Raw genomic sequence first — 19471 nt, forward strand, 5'->3', positions numbered from 1 at the left:
TCATGTCCCATAACTTTGGGACACCCTGTATATATGTACCTGTATTATGTTTGTGTAGGATCTCATTTCTCAAAATCCTAGAATCACAGGAGCGTTGCCGGCCTTTAAGGGAGGTGTACGCGCTATATTATCCTACTTTTTATTCAAATTAGGTTTTCGTGCAAAATAAATCAAAATCTACTATACCGTAAACCATATTCGACGCCATGGAAAGATTGCCACCACGGGCAAAATCTCAGTGAAATAATAGCCCAAGAGCCCACGACGGCCAGACTGTCGTTATTTTATAAAAGCTGAGAGTTTTTCAGTGCATAAATTATTGGACGTGAATAAATTATTTTTGTATTGGATATCTTAAAAGATTGTAATCGACTAAGCATTCGCGCTCGCACCTACAGTGGACTTAGAATGTGTCTGGCAAGATGTAAAAACCGATAAATCTATAGAGGTAACCTTTTTTTTAAGTAACAAATATAAAATTTAGCTTTTATACTATAATGAAAGTATAATCATAATTTATTAAAAGCTAGGGTTGTCTGCAAGGGTTATAAGCTCTCATAAGTGTCCGGCAATGGATGACGAGATTTCTAAAGTTATTCCGAAGAAAATATAAAAAAATTGAGCCATATACTTTAACGAATTTTAGGTACTATTTAATACACCTTTACGTGCCCCAGTAACCACAAACCAAACTCTATAGTCACTGCTCGTTCTTACCTGTATAGGGGACATGCACTGAAATACTTTCAGCTTTTATAATATTATAACGAAGGTCTGGCCGTCCTTCGTGGGCTCTTGTTCTATAATATTATGACACTTTTTTTTAATGAAAATAAGAGACGAGTCGAGCAGAATGTTCAGCTGATGGAAATAGATACGCCTTGCCCAGTACAATGGAGTGTCGCTCAGGATTCTTGAAAAACCCAAAAACTCCGAGCGCCACTACAATTGCGATTAAGAGATAAGATGTTAAGTCTCATTTGCCCAGTAATTTCAAGCGCCCTTTTGACCGAAACACAATAATGTTTACACTTTACTGCTTCACGGCAGAAATAGGCGCCGTTGTGGTACCCTACGGCTGTTTTATGTTATAATCATAATATGATCCGTTGTTATGCCTGGTGTGCGCGCAAGTGACAGGTGGGAAATAGGCCAACCGTGAACTGTGGGGCGTACATTTGCCAGATGCATTATTCATTACGATTGTGAACTGAAATAAATGGACAGAAATGTTTTAATTTATTTTATTAAATTATACATGTAAAGTAACAGTATAACTAGCTGTATGTGCGACCGTTGTGCAGTGTTCTTATACTGACAAGTAAATAAATAAATGTAGAATTATTTAATTTAAACAATATGTTATGTTTTTAAAGTAATAACCCTCACTTCTTTTTCTCACCTTTTATTTAATTTAATAAATTTTTCAGTCACGCTATATTATGGTCTCAATTTAAGAATAATTTAGATAAATAGATTTTTTTTGGTACGAAAGATTTCTCACGTTCTCCTTATTTTCATAAAATATGTAATATAAATAATGAATGGTTTAGAATTGTCGAAGTGGCCATATACACTTCATCCTTAAGGGGGTAACATTTTGAATATCGCCGATATGCATTTACCTACATTCGTTTCCAACCTCTTGTCTCTAAGAAGCAGTCTTAATTTTTTTTACTTAGCAGGTTTATTTAATTTCTTGCTTCTAACCACAGAATATAGTAGTACATAAATTTTACTTAGTAGTAACACTTGTAAAAAGAAATAGTTTCTTTATGCGCCCGCTTATAAGATTGATTTAAGTCATACTCAATTTGCACTCTACGCAGCTACGGTGGACTCAAAATACATTGATAAATAGCTTATGCACACTATGATATTTAAGCTGAGGCGGCAGAAGGTATATTTTACGCGACTCAGCTTTTTATTTGTGGCTATATTCGCGGACCAATCTTAGTAGAAAGAATTACCTACACACTTTATTAATTAGATGCTTTGGTGTCATTATTATTATCTCTTCTACATGTTTGAGAAAAATATGACTGCGATAAAATATACAAATTATTTAAGATTTCTTTAGTGTTAATTCCGCCAATATTTGTCTTTAAAACAATTCGACACGTGTTTCGCCTCTACACGAGGCATCCTCAGGACGTGTTGTCTCGCCAAAATCTGGCACGAGACTCCTAATTATGGATTTCCGCAAAGTAACGCCTTATTCAATAAATTTTCTGCGATAAAATAAACAAAGAAAAAGCAACTGTGCGGTCTTATGAAACCACGATGCGAGTGAATCTTTGTTTCACAAAATAACATTGATAAATAAATAAATAGACACAGACATTAAAACAAAAGTTATGAACTCTTACCATGCCTGACGTATGGGTGCCAGACGTGGAAGTTCTCCTCTAAAGCCACAAATAAAATCAGGACCTGTCAAAGGGGGCTAGAGAGGAGTATGATCAACATAAGGAAGATTGATAAAGTAAGACTTACTAAAATAAGATAAACCACCAATGCGACCGACGCTCAAACTTATGCATTAAAACTAAAATGGAAATGGGCTGGCCATGTCGCGAGATGTACAGACCAGAGATGGACTGCGATAGTAACATCTTGGAGTGGCCCAGCGGGCTAGAGAAGCCGAGGGAGACCACTAACCAGATGGGAAGACGACCTCAGACGGACAGCTGGCCCTAACTGGATAGAGACGCGTGTGCATCTTTGGAGGAGGCAAATTTAGTTATAATTATTAACTTACTTATAATATTTATAAAACTTTGTAAAAGCAAGAAATAAATGGCTTATTTATTTATTTTTTATTAAATTTTCATAAATGTACTGACAATGAACAGTCAAGCTGACATATAGCACGAACAGCTCTCTTTTGCAAGCAAACACTTCAATGCAGCAAGCAGCATGACCCCACAGCAAATACCGTACGTCATAATGCTGTGAAAATAACTGAAGTATACACAATCAGTCAGTAAGTCAGGGCAAGTAATTATAAATTATGTACAGATAATATAAACACTTAATAGCTTCATATTGTTTAAAATGGCTAGCACGACTAAAAAGTAATAATCTTTCGAACACGACGCGCGTAACCACCGTACTCATATTATAGCCATCATAATAGAATATAGTTAAGAAAATAATAATTATTATCTTTTACAACACTTATGTTTACACGTCTGCAACGCGCATAATCCATTGCCGTTTTTTTTTATCAGTGATTGTTAAAAATGAAAACAACTTTCTACGCAATCACGTAAAACCAGTGGGAGGCTCCAATGTACATGATGCCGGCTATTTTATGGGTATCACAACAGCGCCTATTTCTCCCGTGAAGCAGTAATGTGTAAACAGTACTGTGTTTCGGTCTGAAGGGCGCCGTAGCTAGTGAAATTACTGGGCAAATGAGACTTAACATCTTATGTCTCAAGTCGACGAGCGCAATTGTAGTGCCGATCAGAATTTTTGGGGTTTTTCAACAATCCTGAGCGGCACTGCATTTTAATGGGCAAGGCGTATCAATTACCATCAGCTGAACGTCCTGCTCGTCTCGTCCCTTATTTTCATAAAAAAAAACATATGAACTTTAACCAATATCTTTAATTATCAGTTTATTTTTGGATTTCATTGCCTCTTTGCCAGTTTTTTCGGTTTAATATAGCATGTAACTTTTTTCATTATGCTGTAAGATTGAGCCATAGCGAACTGTGGTCGCGTTTAGCTAGTAATTTGATACGTAAACATATAGCAATAGAGTCGCATATTGTCGCGCATAGCTTTTGATTAGTAGGATGTTTATGCAATCTTGTTATGACTTCATTTGGGACAATGGACACGCGTATGTATATTGGTGCCAACTCAAGTAATGTTTTGTGTCTTTCTAATTTCAATTATGTATGCTATGGACACGGACGAGTAAAAAAAGAAGGACTCCGCGCCGTGATATTATCAAGTGAAGCACCGTTATGCTAGTGTGTGTGCGGATACGGGGGATACTAGTTACGCAATTTTTTCTCCCTTAAATAATCATATATGGCCACAAATACTTATATTATATCGTTTTTACACTTTTTCACAACGCACGACGGCATTTTTAAAATATTCTATTGAGATGCAAACTAATCTGTCGTCTGATTACAATTCTCATAATGGCCGCCTATCTCATATCGGCATTTAGTAGTGTAAGTGTGTGCGTGGGGCTATGTATTTACACGTTAATCGGCTTGTTTTGTTGCTACACTGCTATGTAAGGTGACACGGAGTCCTTATTTTTTTTACTAGTCCGTGGCTATGGATAATAACTTTTTATTATCTCTATCTATCTATCTAATCTCTATCCTGCTACTTATGGCAGTGTTGGCTATATCATAATTTGGCAAGGCTAGCTGTGAGTACATAGGCGTCAGCGATCACTCACAAAGAGATGACCCAGAATCTCAGTCAAAGAATTCAATCACGAAGAATCTCGAAATACTTCACGCGCACTTCTCGAATTCAAGCCTAATTAAATCCGTAAGAAAACATTGAGTTTGACGTAAAACATTCCAAATCGGTAAATAAAAATAAATTTAATTAATATCTTGTATATTCGCTTAATTTGCGTCGGAGTATGCAATTATTTACGCCGTTCCGTAAATACTTTTCCTTTTGTGGTAGAAAAGGACGCGGAAAGTTGTAAACAATGTAAATGCTCGTGCGGCTAGTACACATTGCCGAGCATTGGGTCAACGCGCTTGCCTTGGAAGGCCAATGTTTTCACGACATTATTACCTTAATAACTATCATACGTACTGTTCTGTAAATTTGGCTCGTGAATATAAACAAAATATTTGTCCCAAAGCAATAGAATTTAAAAGTTTATTTAAAAACTAGTGGACCCGACAGACGTTGTCCTGTACACACGTCTTAAATTTGAAAAATCGCTCCAGCCGTTAGGAGGAGTTCACTAACATACACATGAGCAAGAGAATTATATTATATGGACGGAATTGATAATCTAAAACCAATCTCAAATCCACTGGAACACACAAACAATCATCAAAATCGGTCCTCTAATGGTTCCAGAGATATCGTGATGAGTGACTATATACGTGGAAATCTCTTATATATATAGATATATTACTAAGTTTTAACAATAATTAACAATTTGTTATTTGCGTCCACAACGCGTGAGTGTTTAGCTCTCATGTTGTCAGACCGTGCTGTCAAATGTTAGAAGTTCGTTCTTATGAGATGAGAGACACATTTTCTGTTGGATTTGTTTAGTGGCGGAAGCGGTCACATCTGGGTGTGCGTTATTAAAATGTTAAATCTTATATATAAAATTCTCGTGTCACAATGTGAGTTACCTTACTCCTCCGAAACGGCTTTACTGATTTTTGCCAAATTTTATATTCATATTCAGTAGGTCTGAGAATCGGCTACTAAAATAGATATTTTTCATCCCCATAAATTTTAAGCGTAGTCCACCCCAAATTTTTTTTTTAATTTTTTGACTTTTTTTTTTAATTTTATTTTATTATGATTCAGCATTGAAAATACATACAAAGTTAAATTTTCGCCCTTCTACGATCTACAACTATTTTTGTATCACGATTTTTATATTATTCTGTTCCATCCACCAAACCGATATAGGGTTGCAAGATGACAATCGAATACAATAATAATTGTAGTACGATATATTTGGTAGGTCTGAAAATCGGTTGCATCAAAATTTTAATAATAGATTTTTTTTACATTTTATATGAAAATACGCCGTTTGCTATATATTTATTAAACTTTGCTAATTATATTTATTAAACTTTCCTGTAACCTTAGAATATACTAAAGTAATAACACACAACCAGAATTTGCTCGTTTGTTTCCTCTTCACTGATAACATACACTCGAGTCATTATTTTGAGACATCTGGGATAAAGTAGCCCATATTATGTGCTTCGATTCAAATGTTACATTTATGTTGCAAATATAAGTATGTATTTAAATTTGGGGACCACCTACATCTTCGGCTGAGATCTATACAGCATACATAGACTTTACTTACGCAAAACTTAGCTGAGTGTGAGCATAGCATAATCTTCGATTTCGTTAAGTCATTGACAGCTGAAATTAATTTGAGCTTAAGCTAAGAAAGCTCAACGCAGAAGACAAGTTCACGTTTAATCACACTCAGCTATGTTTTCCGTAAGTTTAGTCTGAACAAAGTCTAAGTGCGCATAGATCTCATAGATAACCTTAAACTTATCCATTTCAGACAGTCTCCTAATTAAATAATGAAGGCCTTGAAACAACGTAAATAAATTATAGATGCTCTTAATTATCACATGTCGAGGCAAGGCCGACGTCCTCTAACAGTTATAATGAGATCACAGCTTACACACGGTGAAATGTTCAGGTGACTCTATTGTTTCGGCCATATAGTTAGAATATACGTATAGATGACCCGACAGCTCGATAGTTTGTTAGTTAGTTTAGCTGGGCTGTTTACTCACTTAGGATCTTGGTGCGTTTTCATTTGTCTTTTTATTCCAACCAGCCCAGATCATTCCAGAAGTCTAGCAGTTTAAGTTCCTGGAGGGATCCGGAAGCGATGCTGGTGATCGGAGTATTTGTGCCTGTTGTTCGGCCACACTATAAGCAGGTGTTCTGGCGTTTCTTCTGCCTCTATGCATCCTCTGCACAAAGGGTTTAACACCTATGTTAGACAAATTGCTTGTTCAAGGGACAATGACCGGTGACTACACCTACAATTATACGTATATTGCCCCTGTAGTCTCATCAGATTGCGGGCGAACCCTTTTGAGGGCACCGGATAGTGGCCGACCAATTTTAATTATTTAATGTCTGTGTTCGTTAGTTGAATAATATTAAAAACACAAGGACAAGGAGCTAATTCCAATTATGGCTGACTGTTTCCGACTTGGCAATCAATAGGTTACAGTAACAATTGATTTGCTTCCATTTATATCTTGCTCTATCTCCGTTAGAGATGTTATTAGCCTATACGCTAGTATATTGTAAGTCTATTGTTCCAACGGTTTTGCGGAAATCAATGTTGATCACAATGGATCAACCTTGTCCACATAGTAAAATAACAGCAAACTAAACCCAGATTAAAGTTATCCCTTTTGTGTCACTCGCCTCTTCGAGTGTTAGCTTTCTTGTAGGACCGAAACATGTGGACTCGGCTTTGTATTTTAGAAAGTATTCATAATTACTCTCTAATAAGGATTATTAAATATACTCCAGTAAGTAGAATCACTAACTTTATATGCAGTGTTCGTCCGGGGCTGTACTGCCACCACAGTCCACACCTATTTATGCCGTTAAATGGAGATGCGGTCAACGGTCAGTGCGGGTTTCAAGGAACTGTCATTCCGGTACAACCAACCCGTGGAACCTGGTGAGGCGACCAACACCAGGAATCTACAGAAGACGGCTTTTCAGTTGGGAGTATGCTCTAAACTCGAAAGTTCCTAAGTTGTATCGGTTCGAGAAAACTGCAGCCGGTAATTGATTCCACAAAGTGGAAGTGACCAGTGGGAGGCGCCTATTTCTGCCGTGAAGCAGTAATGTGGAAGCATTACTCTGAAGTGCGCCGTAGCTCGTCACGTACTAGCGCAGTTATAGTGCCGCTCAGAATTTTTAGGTTTTTCAATAATCTTGAGTGGCACTGCATTGTTATGGGCAGGCCGTATCAATTAGCATTAGCTGAACGTCCTGCTCGTCTCGTCCCTTATTTTCATAAAAATAATGTGCGAAGCAAGTAGTTCCTCGCAAAACGGGCCGCTTTAGAATGCCAGTCGTCAACATGATGCGGCCTGAAGAGAGTAAGAGCAGCTAAAATCAGTTACCATCAGGTGCCCGGTACGCTAGTTTGTATTTCTATTCCATAAAAATTGCAATTTCTGCCTTCGGTCTACCGGAGCGTGTGCCTGTTGCCAGTCGACAGGAATCGATGTGCTGGCAATACGGATAAACCTGCATAAACAGATAATTCTTAAATAGTCAAGCGTTTATAATCGTATTTGTTGTACGTTATTGTAGGTTGATATTCAGTCACAATTACATGTTGCTCTGTTTGCTGTTCACAAACCCATTCTAAACTCAGGTTACTGTGTTTTTAAATAGGTCTGAAATTTGACGGGGCCTTGTTTCCATACAATTTATCTCATGTACTCAACTGTCCAGATCGCTCTCTTATTTCACTGATACTCAAATTATTCTAACATACTTTTACAAAAAGCTTTTGAATTACTAAGGCCCGATTCCACCAATTACACATCAAACTCACTTTAATAAATCTCAGTTTTTCTTAAACTAGATCAAATATTGGCACTTTATAGCTTTAATTCATTATATGTGTTAAAATGCTATGTAAATAATATGATTGTTGTGTGAATCATCGATAATTCCACCGGGAATAAGTTTTATAAACATGGCGTCGTATTCTGTTTATCAGTCCTGCAAAGCGCGGAATACACAAGCGGCCTTCGTTGACACGTCGAGCCAGATGTGCCTCATAACTATTTAATAGCCGTCTTTAGTCTCGTGTAAACATTTGTCTCTTAATTGTTTCTTTATTGCATGCCTGTCTCAAACGGCAGTGTGACTTAAGTCCAAGGTTGTTACATCATTGTCTGTGGCAGTTTCATAAGATCAAGATTAAATTACTTACCTCTAAAACAAGAAAGAAACTCTACAACTCAATATATTCTTGATAACCAATATGCTGACATACGGAACACAGTCGCTAACTATGGACCTTATGAGGAAGCTCACTGTTGCTCAGCGGGCAATGTAGAGGGCTGTGCTCGGAGTTTCCATGCGAGATCGAATCAGAAATGAGGAGATCCGTAGGAGAACCAAAGTCACCGACTTAGCCCAAATGATTGCGAAACTGAAGTCGCAGTAGGCAGGGCACATAGCTCGGCGGACGGATGACCGTTGGGGCAGTAAGGTCGTCGAATGGCGACCACGTACCGGAAGGCGTAGTGTTGGTAGGCCCCCCACAAGATGGACCGACGATCTGGTCAAGATTGCCGAAATAGGTTGGATGAGGGTACCGCAGGACCGATTGAAATGATGATGATGAATCAGTATGCGTCGTACTGTTAGAATGGTGGGTGTGACGTTATGAATGATCCAGACGGTAAAAGCAAAGGTAGGAAGAGACTGGAAACCATCGGATGAGACCTTGTAATGGCAGACCCAGGTATACTAAGTGCCTGAGAAGACCGTTATATTGTTTCCACTGTGTGTGGCACTCTGATTGGGGCAAGATATGCCCAAGAGGTTTTCAATTAAGTATACTACTTACGCCAATATGGTGGACGGATCGATGCTGATGCATGATAATGCCTGGCCACACATGGCTCACAGAGTATATTCAGGAGGGTGGTATCAGATAATAGCTTGGCCATCAAGAACTCATGATCTCAACCGGATTGAGCACGCCTGGGCTAGGCCATATCCAACAGTGGACGTCAATTGGCTGATATAATATAATCACACTGTCCATTATCGGTTGACCGTACCTATTCACTATTCTATTCACCTTTTTAGTGCCAGAAGGGTTGACGTCATCTATACAGCTTTAGTTAATACGATTGACTACCTCTCGGCTATCTACCAAAGGTACTAGGAATTCAACGTACATAATATAAGTGGTCTATAACTGTTTTATCGAAGAAAACAGACATTTCATGCTATAAATCAATGGACCCGTATAAAATAAAGTATTTTCGAAACAAAATATATACAAAGCCATTTTCTTGGTAAATTTATCTTCCTAAATACCCACTTAATGTAAATAAAATAATAATATACCTCTTTGCGGTATTAATTTTCTAGGTTAATTTAGTTAATGTGTCTGCATTCTGCAGCTTATGTCTGCATAGGGCACAGACAGAGACGTTCAATTTTCAATGACGCTAGAAAGAGCCGTTATCAAAATGGCGTCCGGTTGTACGCGGTCGTTGACGCGGCCGAGTGCGAGCCGCGAGGGTCGCGTCGCTTGCCGGCTGTTATCGATCCGTTTGCCTCGCAGATAGTGTCGTGTAACGTGACGCGACATCTATCGCAGTTTCTATGAAACTGAGTTTTGCAGATACTTGTTCTAGATGGCACTGCTTATATAATTCATTTATTAGATATTATTATGATAAATTTCCACGTTCGATTTACTATTAGCTTTTTTTGTTGGCAAAGCGTGATATTCAAATTTTATTTGAAAACCACTTTCTCACATTACCATAGTGCGCTTACTGTACTGTACATAGAGAATATTTGAGAAAATATAATAACAATATTCGTAGCGCTCTCTCACAAATATATATTCTCCTCATTGTTTTATGTAGACTAAGCAAATTTGTTATTCTATTATATTATATTCTATTGAGCGCAAAAAAAGAATGTTTGGAGAGTTTCTTGTGCCGCTTCATCTCTCTCAGAGCGCCATTTGTTTCCGAAGCGGTAGTAGTATCTAGTATATTAGAAATGACATTTTATTTTATTTGGGGAGCTTACATTTACAAATCGGTCAAGTAAACATAATTCTAAATGCCAATTACAAGCTTCCTCATATAGAATAGAACATAAATAATTCTAAACGAATCAATTTTGCCAATGCCTTTTAATGCCTTTTATAATTTAAAAGATGACCAGGGAGTTTCTTTTCAGTTCTTCTCCCCATGTCAAAGCCTCTTTACGAACTGTTCTATCTTGATGATTTACCAATTAGTGTTGTTGCAATATGTTATGTTATTGAAATGCATTTTATATTTATCTATAGGGGTGATCTCTTACAACCGATCCGACGACCGACATGTTCCTTATATAATTAATTCAAGCTCTAAAGGTTGATGCGTCCAATATACGATAATTTATATTTAAATAGTTTATTCTTTATTACTTTTTATGAAATATTTTATATAATTAAACACGCCTCATTTATTGGATGCAGCACCTAACAAACTAATATGTTTGTATATTAACAGCCATTGTAAAATACTCAATTAATTTAAAAGAGTGGCCGTTGAGTTTCTTGTATGTTCTTCTCACGAGCTCAACTTTTTCTGAATATACGGTAGATTCAGTATTTTACTTGACCGATTTCTTGTTTATTTTGTTAAAAATTTATATTATTTTGTTATATTTCCAGTGTAAAGACTTCTTGAAGGTGGGCGCTACCATTGCTGTGACGCCATGCGACGTGGTGGAGGAAGCTGACATCACCTTCTCATGTGTGGCCGACCCTCAGGCTGCTAAAGAGGTACAAACACAACCTGCAGTTCTTTTTTTTTTGGAGAGCAGGAAAATACCTTTACGTATTGAAACCATATGCACCATCTAATAACAACTACCAAATACAAATTACGTGTAGTATTACTTATTATTTACCAGTTGAAGACTCCTTTGCATAGGAAGCCGGCTAGATTATGGGTACCACAACGGCGCCTTCTGCCGCGAAGCAGTAATGTGTAAGCATTACTGTGTTTCGGTCTGAAGGGCGCCGTAGGTAGTGAAATTAGTGTGCAAATGAGACATAACATATTATATCTCAGGGTGACGAGGGCAATTGTAGTGCCGCTCAGAATTTTTTTGTTTTTCAAAAATCCTGATATGCACTGCATTGTAATGGGCATGGCGTATCAATTACCATCAGCTCAAAGTCCTGCTCGTCTCGTCCCTTATTTTCATAGCTTAAAGATGCCCTACATGTGCTTGGACGAGCGCCCTAGCGATAACTATGCTCCTTGTGATAAGGTAGTTGGGCAACGTTTAGAGATTTTTTCCCTTGTATGAAACCGGAGTTCTTATTTGTATCTAAATCACATCCTCCAGGCCATCTTTAAGAGGCGCAGTGCAGTATCCTCAGTGGACACAAGTGGGGTTGGTCCTCTGCCTGGATATTTTGGGTGATTGAGGCATCCCGCCCTCATTGCGGCGATGGCCTCCCATTACCGTTAATTCCCATCACTGCCCTCGGTTCATTAATATTAAAGACTAACATGTAATTGTTTTTTTTCCCGTACCTATAAAAGTAAACGCTCTTAGTGCAACTAAAGAAAAGCGCGAGCTGAATGCAGAGTTCAGGAATGCAATAGTAGTCTAATTTAATATGTTATGTTTTTAAAGTGATAACCCTAACTTCTAGGATTAATACACAAATAAAATTTGAAAAACAAAATTTTATGAACGATGCGGGATTCGAACCCACGACCTCCGGCGTTCCGTGCCGGTGCTCTAACCAACTTAGCTAACCGTTCATGGTGAACGATGCGGGATGGTTAGGTCAGTTGGTTAGAGCACCGGCACGGAACGCCGGAGGTCTTGGGTTCGAATCCCGCATCGTTCATAAAATTTTGTTTTTCAAATTTTAATTGAGTAGTCTAATTATAATTGATGACTATAAATAATATAACTGTGTCGATAAATTTAAACAATGCTTCAAGTTTACCATTTAACATTAGGTTAAAATGATCAAACAATTATTTTCTTAATGTTTTCATCATTTTAACCATCATCAATAACATAATTTCAATTTTTTTAATAATACAATCTCAAATTATTGTTCTGCCTTTCTTCAACACACATGTCTGAAATATTTTTCGCCATTTCTCGTGCTTGGAGATGAATAATTTTTTGTAACGGAACCTGATGGAGATCGTTTTATTTAAATTATTATTTAAAAAAGAAAAATAAAACGGGATCGCAACTTTAGTCTTAACGCGATAATACGGTAATCGACGATTTCGGCACAGATTCTCGTGCTCTTTACACCAGGCCCCGACTGCATTCAACTCGCGCGATAACTGTACATGAAATAGAATACAATGCTTTATTCTAGAGTACGGTTAGCAACCCTAGTCCTCAAGTGAGTCTGTTGTCTTGTTCCAGATGGTGTTTGGCAACTGCGGCGTACTACACTGTCCGTCGATGGAGGGCAAGGGCTACGTGGAGATGACGTCCATCGACGCCGACACCTCGCACGACATCGTGGAGGCCATCAGCGGAAAGGGCGGCCGCTACCTCGAGGCCCAGGTACACCTGCCACCATAACTGGTCTGTGCTGACCTTCTGTGCGTGTGGTGTCGCACCAAAATAGCACCACCCCATCTCCTCCCGTGGGTGTCGTAAGAGGCGACCAAGGGACACAAATAACGGAGGATGGGCAGCAGCAACTTTCGTTAAGAGTACACCATTACCACGTTAAGGCCACGGTAGCAGCCACATAAGCGACGGGGCAGGGGGTGCTAAGAATCCCCGGGTGCGGCAACGTTACAAACGAAGACGCAGTGTTGGTAGGCCTCCCACGAAATTGACCGACGATCTGGTCAAGATCGCCAAAATACGTTGGATGAGGGCAGCGCCGGACCGATCGTCGTGGAAATCTTTGGGGGAGGCCTTTGTCCAGCAGTAGACGTCTTCCGGCTGATGATGATGACTTACCATCAGTTATGTAACCCACATTGAACTCAGCCCAAGGAGACGTTTCTGAAAGCATATTATCCTGAGGCAGTCTAATTTAAAGGGCATGATGATAGACTTCGGATTCCTCTTTTGTCATTTCTGTACGCTAATGAAAGTAAGATGTAAAGTAATTGCATTTTTATAAATCTATTTTTATATATCATACATACGCAAGGGAAGGTCACAGAGAATATTTCTTTACTGACGAGTATATTTTTTACTTTAGAGTTAAAACAAGCGGAATAAACGAGCTACAATTTAAAGCTCTTTTCGTTCTAGAACTTTCTTTTTATTTAGTCAGCAGAGTACAAAGTGGGACGTACATCAGTCTTCAGTGATGGTTTAGTTGGGTGCTAGCAAGTAGTGACTAATTTAAGATTTTGTGAAAAAGGAGTCAAAACTCCGATATGACTCCTTAACGTCAAGATACGATTCTTGAAGGTAGTGAAGCCTCTTAACGACACCATAACCAAGAGTGGTCCTTTCAGCTAGACTATGCACTGGGACATAAAGCTCCATCCACATAAACTTTGATGAATACGAACGTTTCTGGCTTCATCAGGGCTGAAGACTGGCCGTCAACTATTTTTTTTATTTTTTTATGAAAATACGGGACGAGACGAGCAAGCAGGACGTTCAGTTATTGGTAATTGATACGCTCTCCCCATTACAATACAGTGCCGCTCAGGATTCTTAAAAGTACCAAAAGTTTTGAGCGACCCTACAATAGCGCTCGTCACCTTGAGACATAAGATGTTAAATCTCATTTGCCCAGTAATTTCACTAGCTACGGCACCCTTCAGACCGGAATACAGTTATGTTTACACATTACTGCTTCACGGCAGAAATAGGCGCCGTACCCATAATCTAGCCTCCCACTGGTAATATAAGAGAAGGCTAAACTGGCCTCTAAAAAACTTGGTATACTCAGTAAGGCGAAACAGTACTTCACTAGAAGCCAACGCCTGCAATATATTAAATGCGCAAATTCGGCCTCACATGTGTTGGAGTTGGACTGTTTTCACCTCTGGACGGGCAGTCACCAGTACCAGCTTCCACGGACCACGGAACTATTTTCCCATGGAGGAAATGCTAGTTAGAGCCGATCGTTTTAATTAAAGTATGGTTTTACGGATAATATTATTTTGAATAACTTTTATATGTTTTTAAAGCATACTACAGCATCATTATCACGAGGAGTGAAGATCTGTTTGACCTGAATCCTGCCGCCGAATTCCACCTTCGCACAACACGCCATAAATTAGGATATCATCCCCACCATCTGGATGTGTGGTGGAACGAGTTTCCAGGCCGATACGACACGGGTATCTTCAGAAAAAGCGCGTACACTTTTCTTAAGGGCTGGCAACGCTCTTGTGATTCCTCTGTTGTTGCAGAAAGAATGTGGGCGGCGGTGATCACTTAACTCCAGATGATTCTTACGCTTTTTACAGCAATAAATATTTAATACAATAGAAAGAAGAACTTTCCCTTGTAACTGTTGCATGGCTTCAATTATTATGGATTGGTTGATGTTCCAGATCCAAGGGTCGAAGACGCAAGCGGAGGAGGGCACCCTGATCATCCTGGCGGCTGGTGACCGGTCGTTATTTGACGACTGCCAGTCCTGCTTCAAGGCGATGAGCAAGAACTCCTTCTACCTTGGCAGTAAGTCCGCTGATCCGACGGTCGGTTACAGTGACAATAGATTCGCTTTCTTTTTCTATCTTTCTTTATTTCCGTTAGAGATGTGCTTCTCTCTTGCACGCTTTGTTTGTCTATTATATTGTTATTCTATGGGTAGAAATGCTTACTATTTCTGCGAACTTCGAACGCAATCCAAACAGGAATGAAGTAGTTCACAAGATGGCGGACCAAATATTGATATCTGCGGTACTGACTGCTTTCCTGTAGCAAGAAACACGCCAACGACAACTGTCGTGGACCAACTGATGCCATTACTGCGTACGAGTGATAGGGACAGAGATTGCTCGCTATCTTAATGTAACTCAGTAACCGTCCAATTGTTTACATTATTTATCTCGTCTCATTGGCCGTAGTGTCGTAGTAAGATAGTAATGGGTCGCGGTGTTGGCAGGTGACATCGGCAACGCGTCCAAGATGAACTCCGTGCTGCAAGTGGTGGGTGGAGTGTCGCTGGCAGCCCTGGCCGAGGGCCTGGCTCTGGCCGACCGCGCGGGCCTCAACCAGGCCGACCTGCTGGATGTACTGGCGCTCACCCCGCTCGCCTCGCCGCATCTCATACTCAAGGGACGAGGTACGTGGCTGCACCCAACTCCGCGAAATAAGGGATTCATCAGCCGGAAGACGTCCACTGATGGACAAAGACCTTCCCCAAAGATCCTTATACAACCTATTCCAGCGAACTTGACCAAGTCGTCGGAGGGGGCCATCAACATTGCGTCTTCCGGTACGTGGTCGCCATTTGAGGACCTTGCTGACCCACAGGCAATCTGTCCGTCGAACTGACCACCTGCTCACTGCCACTTCAGTTTCTCAATCAATTTGGCTATGTTGGTGACGCATACACAAAAACAATCCAATATATGAATTTTAATTTCCAAATCCACAGCAAGCAAGACATTGAGTGAAAGACATGACACCATTGACAAGATTTTTTTGTAAACTTTAATTTCCCTCATATTCCAATGATTCACAATGATGCGTTAAACTAATAAAAGCTTGTTTCTTCCAGCAATGATAGAGTCGTCTTACTCCACCAACCAGCCCCTGAGCCACATGCAGAAGGACCTGAAGCTGGCTCTCGGGCTCGGTGACACCCTGGAGCAGTCCCTGCCGCTCACCGCCACCACCAATGAGATCTTCAAACACGCCAAGCGGCTCGGCTACGCGAATCACGACGTTTCCGCCGTATACATAAGGGCTAGATTTTAATAATAGGTTATGCGCTTAGATTATTAATACGTCTAGTTAGATTGTGACAGCTGTGAAAAAACGCCGAAAAATTTTGAGTTTGACAGTTAACCTCTATTTTGAGCAATGCACGCACACCAACACAAAGTGACATACAAATCGCGTGTGTAAGACTTAACTTGTCACGCACACTAAAGTAATAAACCTGGTATGTTTTCATTATTTCATTGTTAGCAGCAAGAGGCTCTCTAGGCGTATAAATTATCTAAGTTTATAATAATATGGTATCGCGCTTTTTACAATATTTGTCTATTTTTATAAACTAAGTAGTGTTTATTAATTATTTTTTTCGAAATGAAAAATAAATGAGTAAATGAATTTATAAGTAATATATAAAAAAAGGATATAAATTTTATTTTGAGATAATTTTGTTTTAAAAGATAATCTCGAGAATGTGCACAGTATCATTTTTGCATTTTTTTGATTAAAGTTTAATTGGTTATACTAGGCTCAAAATTTGGAAGGAAAAGGATTGATAATAATAAATAAATAAAATAAATTGAAACAATAGAAATATATATAATAGATGGAGACAAAGTGTAGCTGTTATTATTAATATACACATTTATTCGTCTAGATCATAGTTTCTCAACCTTATTTTGCTCACCGCCCACTTTGAGAATATGTTTTATTCTAGAGTATTTTCATGTATTTTTTTGCCTTTTTAGACTATATTTTACCTATCTACCCATGCCCCATCTGCGCCATCTCAATGCCCCCTAATTTTCTCTGGGTCTTCTACTGCCCCCCCGAAAGTCTCAAACGCCCACAAGGGGGCGTTATCGCCCACGTTGAGAACCTATGGTCTAGATGGAGCATCTAGCTACTACAAGCCGTGACAAGCTCCGTCTTACACTCGCAATTTGTATGTCACTTTGTTTTAATGCGCTTGCATTGCTTAAAATAGAGGTTACCTGTCAATTTTTTTTCGAAGATTTCACAGCTTTAACAGTCTATCGAGGCGTATGAATGATCTTAGCTTAGTTTATATTGTTAAAATAACTGGAGTTTTCAAGTATTTACCAAAATAGACATGTATACAAGAGCGTGGTATTGCTAAGTTCACGACCAACTAGATAGAGGCGACTCGGTTTATCGATTTAGGGCCTTACACCCTTGTGTGCAAGGGTGAGATTGTTTTGTTACTACACTTACAAATTTGTTGTTTCAACAAATTTGATACACCTACACATACACCTATTTTATATTTAAATATGAAATCATGCTGTTTTTTTTCCATTGAAATCCACAAGAGTGAGCAAGGATGCGTCGAAATAGTTATCATAATAAAATCTGATATTTTCAAATCAATTTTTTGTTTAGTAGCAGACTTGGTTTTTTTTAATCATTTGGTATATAATTGAATTCAATTATTTAATAATAAAGTTGCCCATTATTGCTTTTTATTGATTCAAAAATAAACTTACATTTTCATTTAATATAAAAAAAAATATTGTACTTTTGTACCTGTATTATTTTGTATTCAGTTGCAACCATAAACTATTTTCTGGAGCAGTTATGTGAATTATAATGAATTAGTCTGTAATTGTCAAGTGCATTCAAATTTAGTATTCATCATTATCATCAAAATATTTTTGTGTTTCAGTAAAGATTTTTATAAGAATAGGTGTAAGATGACAAAAAAGGCATTCATTGCCTTACATTGTAATACTTTCTCTATGGGCCTCGGCTATGTTCTAATAATCTATGGTCAATGACATAAGTGATGAGGATGTTAACTACGTTACAGAAGGCGAGACTGCCTAAGTAAAAATTCAAATTTAGTTTATTATGAAACATGCAGTGAGATTTGACATATGTTTGAAATAGTAATTACAATATGGCGACGAAGTTTATTCCGGGTAAGTTTGAAAGTAAACAGTTGCTTAGAACGTTACTGATTTCGGCTATCTCCGATTTTTACAAGATTATAGCCGTCATCTGTCAATCTATCAATGACTACATGTTTCATACAATCAATTGAATCGCTTTTTTCTTAGAGTTTCGCTAGGCTGGTGTTCATATCCTTTAATGAATTATTATAAAAAAAAAATAACGCTAATATTTACATCAGAATGAGTTTTCTATTAGAATTTCCCCAATGTGACTGGTCACCAGCTAGTGAGTCCCACGAAAAGTCGTGTTTAAAAAGTTGTATGAACATGATTACCACAGATTGTAAGAAATGTATGATTTATAGCTATGTAGCAATAAAGTATTCGTAATTAAGAAGGTATTTAGTTTTTCCACAAACTCAAGGGGTCCTTAGAGGAAGTAAATATTTGTTGTTCTTTTTAAAGTACATTGTGATTAACCGAGAACTATTGAATCGTTAAATGTGACTGTTTAAATGTAAAAAATTATCGAATAATAATAAATTCGAGGATGACCTTAGAATAATAAATATACTTTATTAATTGTTGGAGTTTTATTGAAATAGTAACAATGTTGTGATAATATTTCACCAAAAATTATATTAAATATATGTGTAGATAGAGTCTCTTCCTGCTGGATAGCCAATCAAAACAGGCCGGATTTATAACTTTAGTGTGCGTGACAAGCTACGTCTTACACTCGCGATTTATATGTCATTAGAAATTGAATTGCTCTAAATAGAGGTTAACAGTCAACCTCAATATTTTTCGACATTTTCACAGCTGTCAGTCTAGATTTCCAGCTTCACTCCCAAGTTAAGAGACCCACAAGAAGAATTGACAACTATTTCTACAGAAAAATATTTTTTTTAATTTTATTTAATACTAGCTGACCCGGCAAAAGTTGTTTTGCCATATAAATTATTTTTATAGTTAGACCGTTTCTTGGACTTTGCAACATAACTTTATTTTTCTAAAATAAAAGAATTTTTCAAAAACAAACTTAGCCTAAGTTACTCCTTATTACATCAGCTACCTGCCAATAAAAGTCCCGTCAAATTCGGTCCAAAGATTTCAGAGATTAGCCGGAACAAACAGACAGACAGACAGACGAAAATTGTAAAAAATGTTATTTGGTGTATATCTTCATATAC

General features: G+C 38.2%; 1 protein-coding gene across 2 annotated transcripts in view; it reads left to right on the plus strand.

Moving 5' to 3' along the window:
- LOC126970826 (cytokine-like nuclear factor N-PAC) overlaps positions 1 to 18861 on the plus strand; it is an 86829-nt gene extending 67968 nt beyond the window's left edge. For both annotated transcript variants that reach the window (XM_050816962.1, XM_050816963.1), the window contains exons 8-12: positions 11177 to 11287; positions 12916 to 13059; positions 15030 to 15156; positions 15587 to 15766; positions 16205 to 18861. In XM_050816962.1, the coding sequence (XP_050672919.1) occupies positions 11177 to 11287; positions 12916 to 13059; positions 15030 to 15156; positions 15587 to 15766; positions 16205 to 16404 (762 nt within the window). In that variant the 3' untranslated portion in view covers positions 16405 to 18861. The remainder of the gene's footprint in view (positions 1 to 11176; positions 11288 to 12915; positions 13060 to 15029; positions 15157 to 15586; positions 15767 to 16204) is intronic.
- The last annotated feature ends 610 nt before the right edge of the window (positions 18862 to 19471 follow it).

Source organism: Leptidea sinapis, chromosome 22 (assembly GCF_905404315.1).
Source record: "Leptidea sinapis chromosome 22, ilLepSina1.1, whole genome shotgun sequence".
Taxonomy (NCBI): domain Eukaryota; kingdom Metazoa; phylum Arthropoda; class Insecta; order Lepidoptera; family Pieridae; genus Leptidea; species Leptidea sinapis.